Source organism: Gymnodraco acuticeps, unplaced genomic scaffold (assembly GCF_902827175.1).
Source record: "Gymnodraco acuticeps unplaced genomic scaffold, fGymAcu1.1, whole genome shotgun sequence".
NCBI lineage: Eukaryota > Metazoa > Chordata > Actinopteri > Perciformes > Bathydraconidae > Gymnodraco > Gymnodraco acuticeps.
Window position 1 is genome coordinate 6,823,592 of NW_022992351.1, and position 16,808 is coordinate 6,840,399.

The window sequence follows — 16,808 nt, forward strand, 5'->3', positions numbered from 1 at the left end:
ACTACTGTAAACTCATCTAGAGACTCTGCACCGTGCTCCAGAGTCGTGGGTACCCGACGGGTGACCCGCAAAAAAGGTGATTCGCGGGTGGTATTTTTTCAAACGCTTTTTTACGGGTTAGGTTCTGGGTAAAACAAAGATGATGCGGGTCGGGTCGCGGGTATTGCATAATAAATATATTAAAATAATGATAATTTAGTTTAATGTTTAAATCCTCAGACCTCTCCCCCGCGGGACCGCGCATAATCATAACCTCTGCAGCGCATCAATCTGCTTCTGAGCGCACCACATTCGAAATGGCTGAGGTGAAGCTCTCTAGCGGAGAATACAGCATTTTCAATAACACTTCCTCAAGAGCGAAATCCAACGTCTGGAGGCTTTTGGTTCCTAGATGGAGAAAATAACAAACATCCCACGCTTTTTGAGACAAATATGCAACTGCGTGTGTTAATAATTGCACGTTTTCACTGCTCATATATAGGCTATGCGGGTTCGGGTCGGGTTGCGGAACTAATTGGCAATATGTGCGGGTAGCGGGGCGGGTTCGGTATTGCACGTCGCGGGTGCGGAGCGGGAGCGGGTCTTGAAAATCAGACCCGTGCAGGACTCTGCCGTGCTCTGATGCTGTTGCTTTATGAACGTGGACAACAGAGAAACATATTCTTCATGACCAAAGTTGGAATTTAAATAAAAAAGGAAAGTGAAACTTATGCTCGTCGTCACCCTCTCCCTCAGGTCCACATTAATACAAATGATCCCAATACGTAGCCTATGATTGTATGAACTATGGAAATATCTTAAAATCAATACAAATGTATTTATTATAAACGTTAGTCCTTAACATCTATCACTGTGTATATCACCATTCAAACATCTTTTAAAAGTTGAACAAACTCCACACAGCTCAGTAAAGACTGTGAAATGCTGACTTTATTTGATCATTTCAGTCAAAACTAACGTTTATATTTCTCTTTTTAATTATAATACTGATGAACGTTCAAAACAAAGCACTTTGGCAACTTACCACAAACGTTTTAAAATGCTTAATAAGCACCGTAACGTTCATGATATAATTTCTCGGTCATAATCGGTTGTTTCCGTGAACGGCCGACTGTTGTGTGACGGCAAATGCTGCGGCCGCAAGGCATTGTGGGGCAGCATTTTCTCCTCTCCTTTCGTCAAGGGAGGTCCAGTGGTTCCTAAGCTAAAGGAGGTTATAAAGGAAGTTTGAAACCTCCTTTCCTATCATCTAGAGAATTCGAATGGCACTTATCATGGCTGCCACTGAGGGACTTCCGGGTCATTTCACTCCGTTAGAAAGGATCCTAAGCTAAATGGACAATTCGACTTCAGCCGTTGAATCCGCCGCGGGAGGTGTGAAAATGTGCCGTAAAGCAACGACGGTGCGGGACACACCAACCTGAGTAGGGCGCCGCGAATGCCCGACTGCCTCTGACTCCCAAAATCGGTTGGTGTGTCAGGGCCTTAAAGCTAACCAATCAACACATTATAACTCGTTTATCTAATCCATACTAAACTAAAGTGTGAAAATGTCCAAGGAGGAATATTTAAAGCTGGTGCTGGGGTCAAACTAATCTTTTTATCATAACCAATTCATATAATCTCATTTGATAAGCTAGCCTATTTAAAAAGAAAGATGGTAGTAGTGGCCCCAAGTGAAAACAGAAGGACAGGGAGGCCAAATGTTTGTCGCGCTCTGTTCAACTCGGCATTATCTGGCTTACCAGGCTAATTACTGTCATTGTAACATTTCCATCCCTCACAGTCCAATCTGCAGGTGTTAATTGGATTGACGTGTTAAACCTTAGTTCCTGAATTGGACGCATGTCTTTTATACACCAGGGGACCGAAATCTATTGAATAGGTTTCCCATCATCAGTAGAGTTTAATGGGCACTCCCTGTTTTTGAGTCAATCTCATCTCATGTTTAAGCCCTCATAGTGATAAAGCCAGAAATAGCCCTGACTGAGCCTCAGCCCCTTTCTCTCGCTCATATAAATAAACATGTACGCATTTGTGCTCCGTGATCTGTTCAAGCACGTGCAACTCCCTGCGAAAAGCCCACTCTGTCACACACAAACCTGCATGCATCAGAGCTTTCTTTGTTTTGCACACATAAAGCAAATATATTCTACATCCATCCTATATTTTCATGCACACACACAAACACACACACACACACACACACACACACACACACACACACACCCTCATTTTGATATCCATTCATCGTGTTGGAGATAAATTATTAAAATCACCATGAGATTGCTTTTGCCCTTCTTTTCATAAAAATGAGGTGAACAGAGAAATTACAATGACTCTAACCATGGCTCCACTTCCTTGGCATTGAAATAAAACCTTGTGTGCAATAGAAAACAAGGAAATGAATTAATTCAGGGAGTCAATAGCGCAAACCAAACGCGTGTTTTTGTGAAGTGGAAATGAGGACACTGACTAACATTTTTGCAATGGTCAAACAACAGAGACACACGCGGTGCACATTTCTGTCTGGCAGGGGCAGAACGAGAGGAGTCTGTTTTCAACTAGACGTTTGATGGTGTTGAACGCTGGAGCTGCCATCGTAAGTGTGTGTGAATGTTTATGGTACGAAGGGGGAATGCAGCCCTTGGCGACATGACAACACTACTATAACAACCATTTTCTGTGTGTCCCTCTCATCCACACTTTAGCTTTCTTCCTACCAACTTCCTATTACACGCCTGTAGTACTTGAAACATGACAGGACATGCTGTTGTGCAAAGCTTTACTTTGAAGATCGTTGGTCATCTTGAGAGTAATTTGGAACAAACAAACTATATTATATATGTCTACATGCTCTGGTTCATTATTTGTGTTAAAGTAGGAAAATAGGTGCAGGTTAGCACAATAAATCAGCTTTGTGCTTGACCTCTGTTACCATTACTTTTCCTGGCTTACTCAGTAGGCTACTCTGCACACACTTAAAGTTGAATGATTAGCCCGGGTAGAAACTCTGAGTTTTGTATAAGTGTGCACTCGAGACGATAATGACCTGCTGAGCTGCCCACTCGGACCATGCCAGTGTTGGGCAGAGATGGGGTCGTAATATATTACATATTATTTTTTTTAAAGTAATATATTACACTATCGTTACTCTCTACATAAAGTAAATCGTTACTTTACTCGTTACTTTACTCGCAGGGCCGGCCCGCCCCTCCCTACAGGCAGATCACGCAGACTGCTAAAGTTTCAAATGTTCTCTTTAGTTCAGTTTCCATTGTCGCATAAGACTGATCCAGATAGCTCCTGAATGTTTTCCTATCTGACCGTGGCTGCTGTCCTCTGTCTCCTGATATCTGTATTTTGCGCAGTATCTCTGAACGATGGTGATTCCACTGTGCAAATGGGCAACATTTCCTCTACTATGAAGGATGCTACAAGCCTGTCCATCTCTGCTTTGGTTACCGGTCCTCCAAATTCTAATTCGTGTTGCTTCGGTGGCGGCGCACTCACAACATCCTCACTCTGGGTTCGGGGGTCCTTAGCTATTAGCTTCACCTTAGCATGTGTTCTTTGCAGGTGTGTGTTGAGGTTTGACGTGGTGTTTACAGCAGTGGATAACAGCTTCTGGCCTGGACACAGTTTGTACCTCACCGTCACATTCCTGTCTATTCTTCGGACGAACTCAAAATAATGGGCATACCTCCACCCAGTGGAGGTATGCCCATCAAGCCCCGGATGTTTTCTGAAAAGGCCCGGATGTTTCACTTAAAAAAATTCTTTTTTAAAATTAAATTAAAAAACATTTATAACGTCTCGGGAGTAATGTGCAGTACCGGAGTCCACAAATAACGTATTCCAAATTTTATTTTGTTTTCACACGTGGAATTATACCGGCTCTCGTTTCAGTACACATAACAACAGAACTGACAGGCAACCCTCTGAATCAGACTCCGATTGGCTGTGACTGCATCCACTCAGAGTGTCCGATTCAGAAACGTGACTCTTACACTCTTTACGTCACAAACAAAGATGGTGGATGAGAATAGATCTATAAAACGATAAGCAATGCGCCAGAATCAAGGTGAGACTATCCGCATCCTTTAAAAACTCTACGCACATTCGTTACACCTTAATAAGTAAACGACTATTTGAGTGAGTTAAGGCATTAGTTTGCTTCATTAAAGGGTGTTAATGAGTGTTCTCCAGTGCCTTTTGTCCGCTTTAAGGTGTTATTAAGGTAGGGTTAATGTTGCTCTCAAAGTGCACCAGATTGATGCTTTCAACTTCAATATTTTAAAAAAAATCTTCCCGGGGGAGCATGCCCCCGGACCCCCCAGAGGAGGCGACAACCCCCCTAAAGGATGTTCGGTCCACCCCCCACTTATAAAAAAATAGCACTGTACCCCTGCACCCCCCACACACCCCCCCAACCCAACGACTCCTGGGCTAAGCCCCGGATCTCCAACAATCCTAAATCCGCCTCTGCCTCCACCCCTTGAAAGTTATCGCTGACTCAGCCATGTTTATGCAGCACTGCACACGGAGATGTGGACGCGCAAATCGCGCAGATTACGTACATATAAACCTGCGGCGGAAACCCCTCTTGTCTGTCAGTGTGATTATGACTGATTTTATAAAAGTAACGAAGTAACGCATGTCGGGGCAATGTTAGTATAGTGTGATTACTGAATTATAAAAGTAGTGCGTTACACTACTCCGTTACCGACAAAAGTAATATTACAGTAACGCGTTACACCCAACTCTGGGACTATGCTATACTAAACACTCAAAGTCAGTTCTATTATTATCCAATTCACAAATAAAAAAACAACAAATATTCAGCAACAAATGTGCAAAAACATCTCACAGAATATAAATGGTTGAATCACAAAACACAGAGCGATACTCCTACATATAATGATTATATTTAATATAATCATTATATGTTAAAATGAGATGCAATCCAATAAATCCTTTATTCAGAGCTATAAAAGGGATTGAAATGGCTTCACTGTGAAAAAGCTCACCTTGCAGAGTAGTTGGACGAGTTTAAAAGGGATCATCACAGAGACAATCAGAGTCTGCGAATGGCGCCAGGAAATCATTTTATGCTATGTTAAACAGATGGCCTGTGCATACAGTGTTTGCATACAAACAGGGCTTGGATCATTGTGTACTCCCGAGCCAGAACAAACAGCAGGCCTCTCTCGCCTGTCTGCAGGTAAGTGTGCACAATCTACACATCCTGACAAGTGCTGAGTCAGCCAGACGCACTCCATGTCCAGGGACGTTGTAGAGATATTAGCATTCAGCCATCTGGGCTTAATGTGAAGACATAGCAAGTATTTAGTGCACTTAAAAGTCACTGACGTACAAAATCGCCAAATAAATGGCCGCGTTGCTCATGCTGTGGGCTGTCCTAAAGTCACAGGTGTCTCTCACTAAAGGAATATGACTATCAGGGAAAAAGTAGAGAAACAGAAGATCAACTTGCTGAATAACTGTGTGTGAACGTTAAATTGCAAGGCGACAAGGGCTCTGTCACTTTTTGTAAAAAAATTATCTTATTTTATTTAGTAATTGTCCAAGGCCACACTTTAACACTGAAAAGGGTACAGCCACAAGTATCAGCAGAAACACCATGGCCGCATTTGTTCATTATAAAACATTGAGGGACTAATGTTTTAAATGAATCTGTGTGCAGAGTAGGGTACGCATTAAACATCTATGTTTGGCTCTCTCTGTATCAGACCTGTTAAAATTAGGCCCTTTGTATATTTAAAATGATGTACTATATAGGATCAAATCAATGACTGACTTTCGACAGCAGAGACTGGGTGGTACCAACCTTAAGAGGCGGGACAGGCAGGGCCTTGTTGGCCTTGTCCAGGGAGATGTAGGTGAAGAAGGCTGAGACAGCACGATATTTCTCTTTCCCTGCCTCCATCAGCGAGGAAGCGTCGACAAACACTTCAATTTCCATCGACTTGTTGCTGGCGAACGTGAGGCGCCCCGTCACCGTCACCACACAGCCTGGGGGAGAAGAGGGGAAACATATGTCTGTCATTCATGCAGCATACAGGTTTTTTAGTAGTATAGTGCGATACAGTTATAGATATTTCATTTTTAGTTTAGTTGAAGCTCACATGCTTCAAGTGCTTAAAAAGAGACAAAGAGAAAAAAGAAAATGAAACCCCAAACCAGAATTATAGAAGTTTAAAATCACCTGGAAACTTTGAGGGAAGGCAATGACCTTCAATGTTAGTAATTTACGCACGTATAGTTCAATTTAAGGACATATACGAATGGATTCACTGAACATGAAATAAGTGGGTTTATTGATATAGTCAGCAGAGCCAATGTAGGATCTTCTCTTGCAATCTACTTCACATTGTTGCATCATGAACTTCAGAGAGAGTCTGCAGAGTGAAGCCGGCCAATGATCTCTGGCTGGAAGAATTTAAGAACTACAGCCAATCACGGCAAACTATTTAGATCAATACAACAAATAATAGTGTTGTGTTTGAAGTAAGACAGAAAAGTTTGAACGTTTTTTAAACGGGTATATGCTTTAAAGTTCAAATATTTTAAAGATGTGAATTTTTACCGGCACAATATTAAGAGGAAACATCAGGTTCAATTGCTGCAGAGCATTTATTCCATCTATTTTGATTTCATCCTGAGGCACATTTGACTCTTTTTCTTTTGTCACTTCAGGGAAGTGGGGGAAAAAGAGGCACCTGGTAGCACTGGCTATTGTGATGTGATCCTTTATGCTTTTTGATGCCTGTACTGTATTATTGCTGCTGTTGCCATAGAGACATGGAAGAGCTCTATGACTGAGATCCTATCAAACAGTCCAAGTCTCGGAAACTAAAAGACGTACATGGAAAATTAAACAAAGCTTTTATCAAAGTATGCTCTGCAAACTATCTCCTAAAGGACTTTACATTTCAGTGGAGCGTTGTTCAGTAATGGAGCCTTTTACTCATACGGGCATGTCCTCTTCGTAAAATAACGAGACAAAAGACCTCATTAAATAATGGCTTTACTGTGCCAGTGGCCGTGCAAGAGTCCTTTCTGTTTTAGTCTGTTTTAAATGATGTAGAAAAGTTGAAATCCTCTATGTGTGGAGCCTGGAGAAATGTGGGGAAATAACAGTTGACCATGTGAGTTTGATTCTTAAGTTTTACATTTGTATAACAGTTTGTGTTAGTAAATTAATCATTTTGGAAAACATCTCAGTGTAGAAGACCAACTCCAATATAACTGAAATTCCTCAGTCATATTAACACACACTTACATTAAGTGTGGGGTGGTAATCACTCAATATTGATACATGTAGCACTAACTGTGACTACATTTGATTTGTTTAAAAGCTCTTATCGTATCTGTCTTATCGTATCTGCCAAACACGATTTTTTTAAATAGAAAAAGAAACAGTATGCTTAAATGAATAAAGGAGGCTTCAGACAAAGTAAAATACTGTGTTTGTGATGGTATGGAGATAAGGACATATTAACGCAGTGGGCAGCACAACAATGAAGCTAATAAAGTAGGAACTTTTGAGGGAATTATGCACCGAGTGAATAAACAGGCACCGTCTTGGATATTAGTCTCCAATTCTCAGGACACATCCTTGGCTCTGCAAAACACTGTTTTCTCTACCAGCTGTATGAATACAACCATCAGTCTGAATGTGTGGAAGACACAGACCACCCATATGTTTGCATTTTAAAGCAATTGAAAGTATCTGTTATTGACCAAAGGCAAGATGGAACTAGTTTTGGGTTGAGGATCAGGCAGGAACATATTGACATTTGAAATGTAAATTTAAGCGAGTGATAAAAAATGTTATAACTAACCTTATTCTAACCCCCAGTTATGTTAGGAAATAACATTATCAACAATAGAAATCGTACACACTAAGAGATTTTAGAAATGTCATCAAGATGATAACAAAAATAACACTGAGTGAAGAGTTCATTAAGTAAGGTTGTATAAGAAATCAGGATGACGTTGGACAAAAGAACCATTCATGTATTTCCATTCAGCGTGCTCAAGCAGCACAAACACTGATGATATTTATTCTCCCCCTCACTGCTGAGTTGTTACATGTTACTGCCAGCAGCCAGTCCAGAGTTATTCAGGTGAACTCTCTCTGTCGCAGATTTAGGCTCAGTGAAGCATGCTCTACTCACTAATGACATTACACACAAAAAAGAGCCTTGAAAAAAGTGGTCGATTTCTTTTTAAAGACCTTCACTATGAAAAATGTATTTATTCAGAGAGTAGATCTTGGACTTGTGTATGGCTGAAGGTCAGCCAACCTGAACATTTGGCAGAGCCTCATCTCTGAGGGGCTGTTTGATACAGCTAACCTGCTGCGAGGACAGTCCCTGCAGGGCCTCGTGTTGAGAGCACAAAGCTGCCATTGTGACGCCTTTAAGCCATAGGTTTGCCGTTTCTGCTACGGCCAGTGTGAGGAGAAATCAGGTTTTCCTGTTACTCTTTCTACCGCAAATAGACCAAAGTGAAAGTATTCTGAGGTTGTGAAATCTACTCAGGATGGTGTCTTGTTTGTTGTTCTCGGTGTGGGGGAGTAGTGACCTATTTACACCTTACAGTCACTCTTTTGCAATGTTTTGTAGAGTTAACAACTAACACTACACTTTTAGGCCATGTGAGGAAAGGAAGGATTCTTTAGTTTTACCATTGCTTTACGACAGTAAACAAACCTATTTAATTCTGCTCCGTCAAGTTAAAGGAACGTCAAAAGTTATTTGAATCAGTGTTTAAACTTCTTATTCTGTCCATAAAGGTGCAAATTAAGGACTGTTTAAGTTGTCAATATTGTCCAAGTCAGATGTTGGAAAATGACAGGACAGAAAACAGGCCCATGTTGTTCTGAAAAGTGCAGTCAAATGGTCTGAAAAAAGACAATGAAATGTTTTGTTTTTGAGTAGTATTTGTGTAGTATAAGTCGTTTTTTCATTATTTATTCTTGTTTTTGAATTTTTAGTATATTTCTGTAGCTCACAAATCTAGATACCCAGGGTAGCTTTGCTGTCGTTCAACTTGTTCCTGTGTGAAGTCATTTGGAGATTGCTAAACTATTCTTTCTGTAGCTTTCCCATTGGTAGTTGTTCTACATTGTCCTCTTTTCCCAGTGGGCTTCCTGTAAATTGCATTTGTGCATCAGCAGGTTGCCGGAGACGACTACAAAAGAAGGGAACAAAGGTAACGCAGGTGAAAAAACATCCCTCACTTCTGACAACTTCTACAGAAACACTTAAGGCCAACTATTGTTTCTTTTGTTGCCGGCAATCAAAGACAGATTCTCATATTCAGCAACACACTGTCAAGTATCTTCACTCCACTCGAAGGAAATATTTGATTTATAGAGCCAACTGTCTACTTAAGTTAATCAAGCAAACAGTACAGAAATGTCAGGCTTGTGCAAATCATGTTGTATCAACTAAAGGATATTTAATATTGATGTTTGTTGTGCTTTTACAAGCCAGCCACTATTTATAGTTACACACACACAAACCCACCTTACTACAAGAAAAACTCAATTATTCATGTTGTTTTAACTGTTCATGTACCTTTGTGTTTGAGCAAAACAAACAATGAAGTGAAAAACACAAAGTTAGGTATTCATTATGTCAAAATGTTTCTTCATTTACCTTTAGCCCTCGTTTTATCTCCCTGAAATCCGCTGTAATCCAACACTCGCCTTTTCAAGTTGTATCTTTCTTTGTACCTCTGTGCATTCCTATGGCTCATCAATGGCCAGAACCTCACTGACTTTTTTTGTCAGTTCCAAACAATAGACATTATTGTTTTTTGCCGGCATCAAAGTGCACTTTACTTTTCGGTAAGTCTGTGGTTAGGGAGGGAAATGAAGCGCTTCTCTGAGTAGGTGAGGAACAAAAAAGGATTCTAATAAACAAGTGACTCACGAGCTGCAACATCGAGTGCAGCTTTCTCTAATGTTTACATGTAGTATCTCATCTCCACTCAGACTGGAGTTAGGCACTAACTATTCATGCTTGTTGGCGAAGGAAAATCACTCTACATAGACGTAAACATGCAACAGAAAAGCAGATAAGATAATGAAATGCTCTACACACAGAAGATACAATCTGGGAAAACCTGTCTTCATTGTCAATGAGGTGACAAATGAGGTGTGAGAGGGATTATGATATGAGGACAAGTCAATAACTCAAATAAATGCAACACATTATTAAAACATAGTTGCTTATTGTAATGCTAATGGCAGATTATTTTAACTACTGTATAGTGTTAGTACCTCCTTAATTGTTTTAAAATATGCCAAATAATTAATTAATCAACGTTTTGACACCATCTGAGTATTACTGCTGCAATCAAAAGTTTGCTTCATGATAATTAGTTTGCATGTTTGGTCCAAATGTTCCTTGATGAAATTACATTTTTTGATTTGTTCTGCTCTTGCGTCCAAGAGCAGAATGTTGTTTTAAACCTTGGTGCCATGTTTCTTTGCATTTGACTAAATTCATGTTTATTTAAAAACGTATTGCGTAGCTTTCTCACACAGCATGATGGATCAAATGTGATTTGGTGCGGCAAGTTAATACCTGGGAAATAATCATCTTGGCCCCTGCAAATGATGACATTTCAAGTGGATTTTCTATCCTATATATTTCTTATGTTGTTTAACTTAGGTACTCACTGTCACCCTGCCTGGCTCTACAGTTATATGTCTGCTGTGAATTGTTCAGACTCAACACAGCAGGACCTCTAAAAATAAACAAATCATGGGAGAATCCTCCACATGAGCCATGTGCAGACACAGACCTCGGTCTGTTTTATGTTCTGTGTCTCTATTTCCCACCGTGATGCATTTAATGCTCATTCTTTCTGTGTCTGCTGGTGTGTGGTCGTCTAGTGCATGGAGTTTGTAGAGCACATATGCATTAGTGTCCTCAGAGCTTTTTACATGTCAATAATGAAATGTCATGATGTTTAGCTTTATGCCACACGTTTTGCGCCCTAGGCTGGTTCTGCCATAAACAGAATTGGCAAAAAGTCCATATACCTTCAACTTTCACATCTGTAGACTAAATAAATAAATGTGGTGATTGTGGAAGTACCCTCCCTGTGAGGAAAAGCTTCCCTTAAAAGGCATAGTTCAGTATCCAATACTGAATCTCATATTAGTCTCTTAAAAATATTTCCTACCTTCATTTATTGATTTCTCCATGTGTGAATGTTGTTGCCAAATATGATTTGAGAAACATGTATTTCTGCTTTTAAGTTTAAGTACTAAAACACAACATCAATTATGGAAATTATTACCACATGGATTATTTAACATGTTTGACTTCCAACTCAACTGCAGCTGTGCTGTAAATATCTCAGAGTCATGTCATAATATCTACATTTAGGTGGGAGTAATTAATAATCAAAGGAAAGAGGATAGCATCAAATAAAAGAGATAAGTTACAGCCAGTGGCTGTTTCTGGGTGTTTTTTTTGTTTTGATCTTTGACAACTCTTTTTCCTTTGCACACCTTTTGAGTTTTTGTCTGTTCACCTTAAGTATAATGGGAAATCTACGGGTGACATAACACCTAAGTCACTGTGGGAGCCAGGGGAAATCATGTCAGCACCACCTAAACTCAGAGGACAGCAGCTGAAGCGAGAGTGACTGGAAGAAGCTGAAAGACGTGGAAATGGATCTTGACCAATCTTTTACGCTCAGCTTTCCAACATCCCAAAAAGGCGTGTTTTAAATGTTTTAAAAGGTGCTACTCTCAAGTCCTTCTCAGCCACTCACTCTTTACTCAGGCCTGCTTGAGAAACTTATTTTGGTTTGAGTGAATTATCCTGCTTGAATAAAGGAACCTGCACTTGGAAATACATGAAACTGCAAATGGTGTGGACTCACAGCTGACCTGGCACACTTGTGCTGAGCTGTGAAGTATATCAAATGTTCTTTCCACTTCATAATTCAACAATGGGGAGAACTGTAGCGGATCCATTGTTAACATCATATTGTGAGATAATCATAACATCTGAACGTTAGCACTGGATGTCTGGATCACATTATCTCAGCAAGTGAACAGATAAAAGAGACACTGAGCTGAGGAAAAGTAAAACCCATAGATGTTATAAACTATTATTCAACACTTTGCTGCTTTCAGTCACTTTTGGAATCCATAAAAAGACCAATAACAGAAAGAAAGAAACTAAGAAGGCTTCCATAGTTGGTCAGCTGTGGCTCAGTGGATAGAGGGTCGGACTTCGAATCAGGGGGTAGCAAGTTCGAGTCCCACTGCAGTCAGCATGTGGTTGTGTCCCTGAGACACTTCACCCCAAATTGCTCCTGTGGGGATTGCCCACAGTACTGAATGTATGTAAGTCGCTTTGGATAAAAGCATCAGCTAAATGTAATGTAAGTGGATAATGTAGTCGTCATAAAATCCTTGACTGGACTTTAAAATGAGAGGCTAAGAGTGTGTCCATATGGAAACCCCGACCTGACAGACAGAAGTGTTGTAAATACAGTGTAAAGGATTTTTCACTACAGCGAGCTCGGCTCAGACACTGAGCTTGGTAATGGAAAATAGTTCAATCATAACAATGGTGTGTTTATTCCAGATGAAGCGGCAGCTCTACAAAACACAACTGGTCTTGATTAGCATCAGTATGACAGCTGTTAACGCTGCCTATAGTCCAATTTAAAACAGCACTGTCTGACGCTGAATTTACAGACTGCTGAGTTTTTCCACATTATCGTGCAAATCATTAATGAGCAAGAGGCCAAAGTGAAAGGAGTCTTCCTGCAGTTTATCATCAACACTTGTTTTGGAGAGGTACATATCCTTAAATATGTTAGTATGTTTATGTATCAGTGACTTTAGGTGTTTTCTCTATATCACCCTCACCTTTGATGATCTTGCGATGGAAGTTGATGGCGTCCACAGAGGCCGTGACGATGTTGGTGCTGCAGTGCCGAGCTGCCACAATGCCGGCGACCTCGTCCATCAGCTTCATGGTCACACCTGTTCCAGACACAAACACACGTTTAGCTTTTGTAAGATGTAGAGGGGATACATACCAGAGATTTTGTGTTGTTATTTGATTTGATAGAGTCTCTTCACTATGTAAAAAACAAGGGACAAGGGAATATGAATATTGATTTGTTTGTTAAACGGATTATTACTATTTGTATATGTTTTGAGTATGCTGTATGTCACATTGTTGGAGGAACTTGAGACTTTTCATTTGCCGACAGCTACACTGCAGCAGTTGTGAATATGACAATAAAACCTTTGAATCTTGAGAATCTTCAAAGCCCCAGAACAAACCAGTAAGGGCCACTTGAGTTGAGATTTCTTTGTCAGCTGCTCTTTGAAGTAAAATGATGAACTTAAGCGGACCTCAAGCTATGATTGTGCACTTGTACATCTTCTGAAATTGAAAAATAGCAGTAAAACATCAGAATCTCTCTCTCTTTCAGTCCAAATGATCAAGCCTTTTAGGTTGCAGTTTATAACTTGGAGGTATATAGTTTTCTGAGATCCTGAGGCTAATGGAATTCCTAATACAATTAGAAAACTATCCACCTGAAGCAAAGTTATTGACAAATCTTCTTGTCTTTTTCTCAGCATAAGTTTCTCATTTAGATACACAAGCTTACTGAAAAGAAGAAGTGTTTCAATATAATTGACTGATCTTATATGAATGTTCAATAAACTGCCTTTAATCTATGTTACGTTTGTGTTAAGGACAATCATTTCAGTTCACCTCTTTATATTGGTATAAAAAGCATGTTGGTCCACTGTTTACAACTTATACTGAATAGTCCATGTATTTCTCCACAGAGAATGTCCTCAGCATCAATAATTTGTCCTCATGTTTGAAAGTCCATCTTTTAACACTTCCGTTACAAATGAACTTTTGCAGCTGTATGAATAATGACATTCCTCTCCAGGAAGCAAAGTCTGAAGATGTGAAGAAGCATGACGGTGCTTTACCCGAGCAGAAAGGAGACGGTTGGTGTGTCGTGCATATAAAAAGTGTGTGGCTCTGAAAACGCTGGTTCCTTAAAAGGAAAAGTTCAATATGTGAAATACTCTTTTTGATTTTATATTAAAACAAAGTATATAATCATCACATTTTCTTTTTAAAGGGGATGATGTGCTGTTACCAGGCCCAGTAACACCTGATAATTTGGTGTCAAAGTACAACCAGGAAAGAGTCCATCAATCCCTGATCAGTTTCCTTACTTTCATCCAACATTCAAACTTCATATTTCCTATAGCATATTATTATTTAACTGTTTATTTAACTAAGGAGGACTAAATAACTAAATGATAACAATGATGTAGCTTCTAGCTGCAGCTCTACAAAACATAACTGGTCTTGATTAGCAACAGCACTCTGAGGCTGAACAAATTACTCTACATTATTAGCAATTTCATTATAAGAGGGTGCATTTAATTTATGGTTAAGAAAAAAACAAAGCAACATCATTAAAGGTGGAAACACAACTTATTGCTGTACATGATTTGGAGGGTTACATATCCTTAAACCAGGGTAGTGTCAGAGAAAGATGTTTGTGTTTGTTGTGTTAAAACGTTATGTTTAGCTGTTAATTGACACATTATAACAAAAGGTAGAAAATCAAGAAGTGTAAAGCTACAAAAATACAAATCACTAGATGACGTAGTAGAAGGGGATCAAGAGCCTCAACACATCTGTTCATCTGAATAAGCTAAGATAATTGTTCCAATAAAAGTTGCTGCATTATATTAAAAGTCTTCTAAATAACGACCATGTGCTCTAGATATCGTGGTTGTTTGATAATGTATACTTGGAATAAAATCCATTGTGAAGGAAATTAATGTTCTTCGTGTGAGAGAGCAAACTACAAACTCCTACCAGCCACCTTTCAAACCCACAGGAGGCACGTTTGTGATACTAAAAAGATACATTTTGGTTGAAGTATCACATTTAAGATGTGAGAGCGCATCAAATAATCCATCTTCATAACGCTTACAGAGCACTTTGCCAATTCAAACACTAAAAGCTTGCAAATGATCTCAAGGGCAAGGAAACACTTTGGGAAGAAAATCAAAGTTTTAGATTACAGTATGGATTGAAAGCCAGTATTTTCTTAAAGGAGCAGAGTGGACACAGAGGAATTAACATATCTACTTATGCATTTGTCTTTGTGTGACACACATACAGCTATGTCAGCTTGTGTAAATAAAACGGTTGTTTGTGGGTTTCTCAAAGAAAGTGGGACATCTTGTATAGAGTGGGTGGGCTGTAGAGGAGAAAATAAGAGGAGGGGGGCATCTGTTTCTCATGTCGGAGAAAGTGTGTGTGTGTTTGTGCAAGAATGCTCATTTACAGATAAATGCAGAACCTCCACTTAACGTTATAGTTGCCCCCACTCGTTCCCGTTTGAGTTGCTTTATGCATCTCTCAGGCTACAGAAAAATCAATAAGTCTGCTTGCTGATGGCTGTTTTGGCTCCTAAAGTCTCCTACCATCTGCACTGTGTGGCTCTATTTATGACAGCCAAATGAGTGGGAGTACAAACAGAATGTGCTGCTTGCTCCCAAATGCAGCATTCACAGTAAAAATGGGCCCGCTGAGTTGATTAAGAATTAAACATGCCATTACTTTGACATCCTCTTCTCCCGCATGGCCAGAGCACCACTTCCATTTCATGTAGCTGATGATACTGATATGTAGGAAGGTTTAATATGGAAATCCAACTTAATCTTTTCTCCAAGCTAAACCTTTGTCATGGGTAAAAGAGAGATGCACTTACATTTCAAAATAGAAAATAGTCTTACAGTACACAAGGAATGATGCTCTAACTTTGATTTGTGATTTACGTTGTTAAACTCAGACATTTGCAAGTGACACATCTTTTGCTCGATCACATGAAAAGGCACCATCATTTTTAACTCAAACTAAAACCCTGTTGATCGGGAAAGTATCACCATTAAAACGCTCTCTGATAAAGGTGGATGATGTGGCTGAGTGTCAGTCTTAAAGCATTTGTGGGCATGGAAAATATATCCCTCACTTCTTTAATCTTGTTGTGAAGGATTTGCCAAACCCATTTAGAAGTTTTTTTTCCATCTCTGCTATGTTGTGAAAATGGATGGGATCTCACCTAAGATTGAATATTTCCCCTGGGTACAAGGCAAAGCAGGCTGCTGCCATTCAAACCATGGAATAGTCGTGTCTGAGCACGTAACACTAAACGGAGACGGATCACGACCTGACAAGAGGAGGATTACGCTAAACTGAATCTTAACATTTCAAAAAAATGCATAGGCAACCTACCTTACCGAACAGTTGATTTAAAACGTATCGCTCTAAACTTTGAGAACATTGACAAGTTAATGGGTACTATAATATATTTAGTATTAAAGCAATTACACTTCATATTTTAAATTAACAAAAGGATAACATCATGTGAAAGTAGTTAGCACATAGGGATGAACCCACAACTACCCTTACAGTTCCCCTAGACTCTACAGATTTTAAATTGTTGAGATTTTTGGGTTCGCAATTTAAATGTTTCACTTTAGTCTCGGCTTTTATCAGAATTGTTTTCATCCAAAGAAGAAAAACTTCTAAAACCCCAAAAGTTGCTCAGCACTAAACAGCAGAAATACACATTTAGTTACTCAAGTAAATAAAGTTAGTGAACAACTTTCCTCAGAAGTTGGTGAAGAAGAAAAAAAAGAGTTAAAGAAAGTTTGTTTTGTACTTAGTAGACAGACACGA

At 39.5% G+C, this 16,808-nt stretch overlaps 1 protein-coding gene across 4 annotated transcripts in view; it reads right to left on the reverse strand.

Moving 5' to 3' along the window:
* acot7 (acyl-CoA thioesterase 7) overlaps positions 1 to 16,808 on the reverse strand; it is a 57,923-nt gene that overhangs the window by 10,959 nt on the left and 30,156 nt on the right. For all 4 annotated transcript variants that reach the window (XM_034209008.1, XM_034209009.1, XM_034209006.1 and 1 more), the window contains 2 exons: positions 12,938 to 13,054; positions 5,852 to 6,036 (listed from right to left, as the gene is read on the reverse strand). In XM_034209008.1, the coding sequence (XP_034064899.1) occupies positions 5,852 to 6,036; positions 12,938 to 13,054 (302 nt within the window). The remainder of the gene's footprint in view (positions 1 to 5,851; positions 6,037 to 12,937; positions 13,055 to 16,808) is intronic.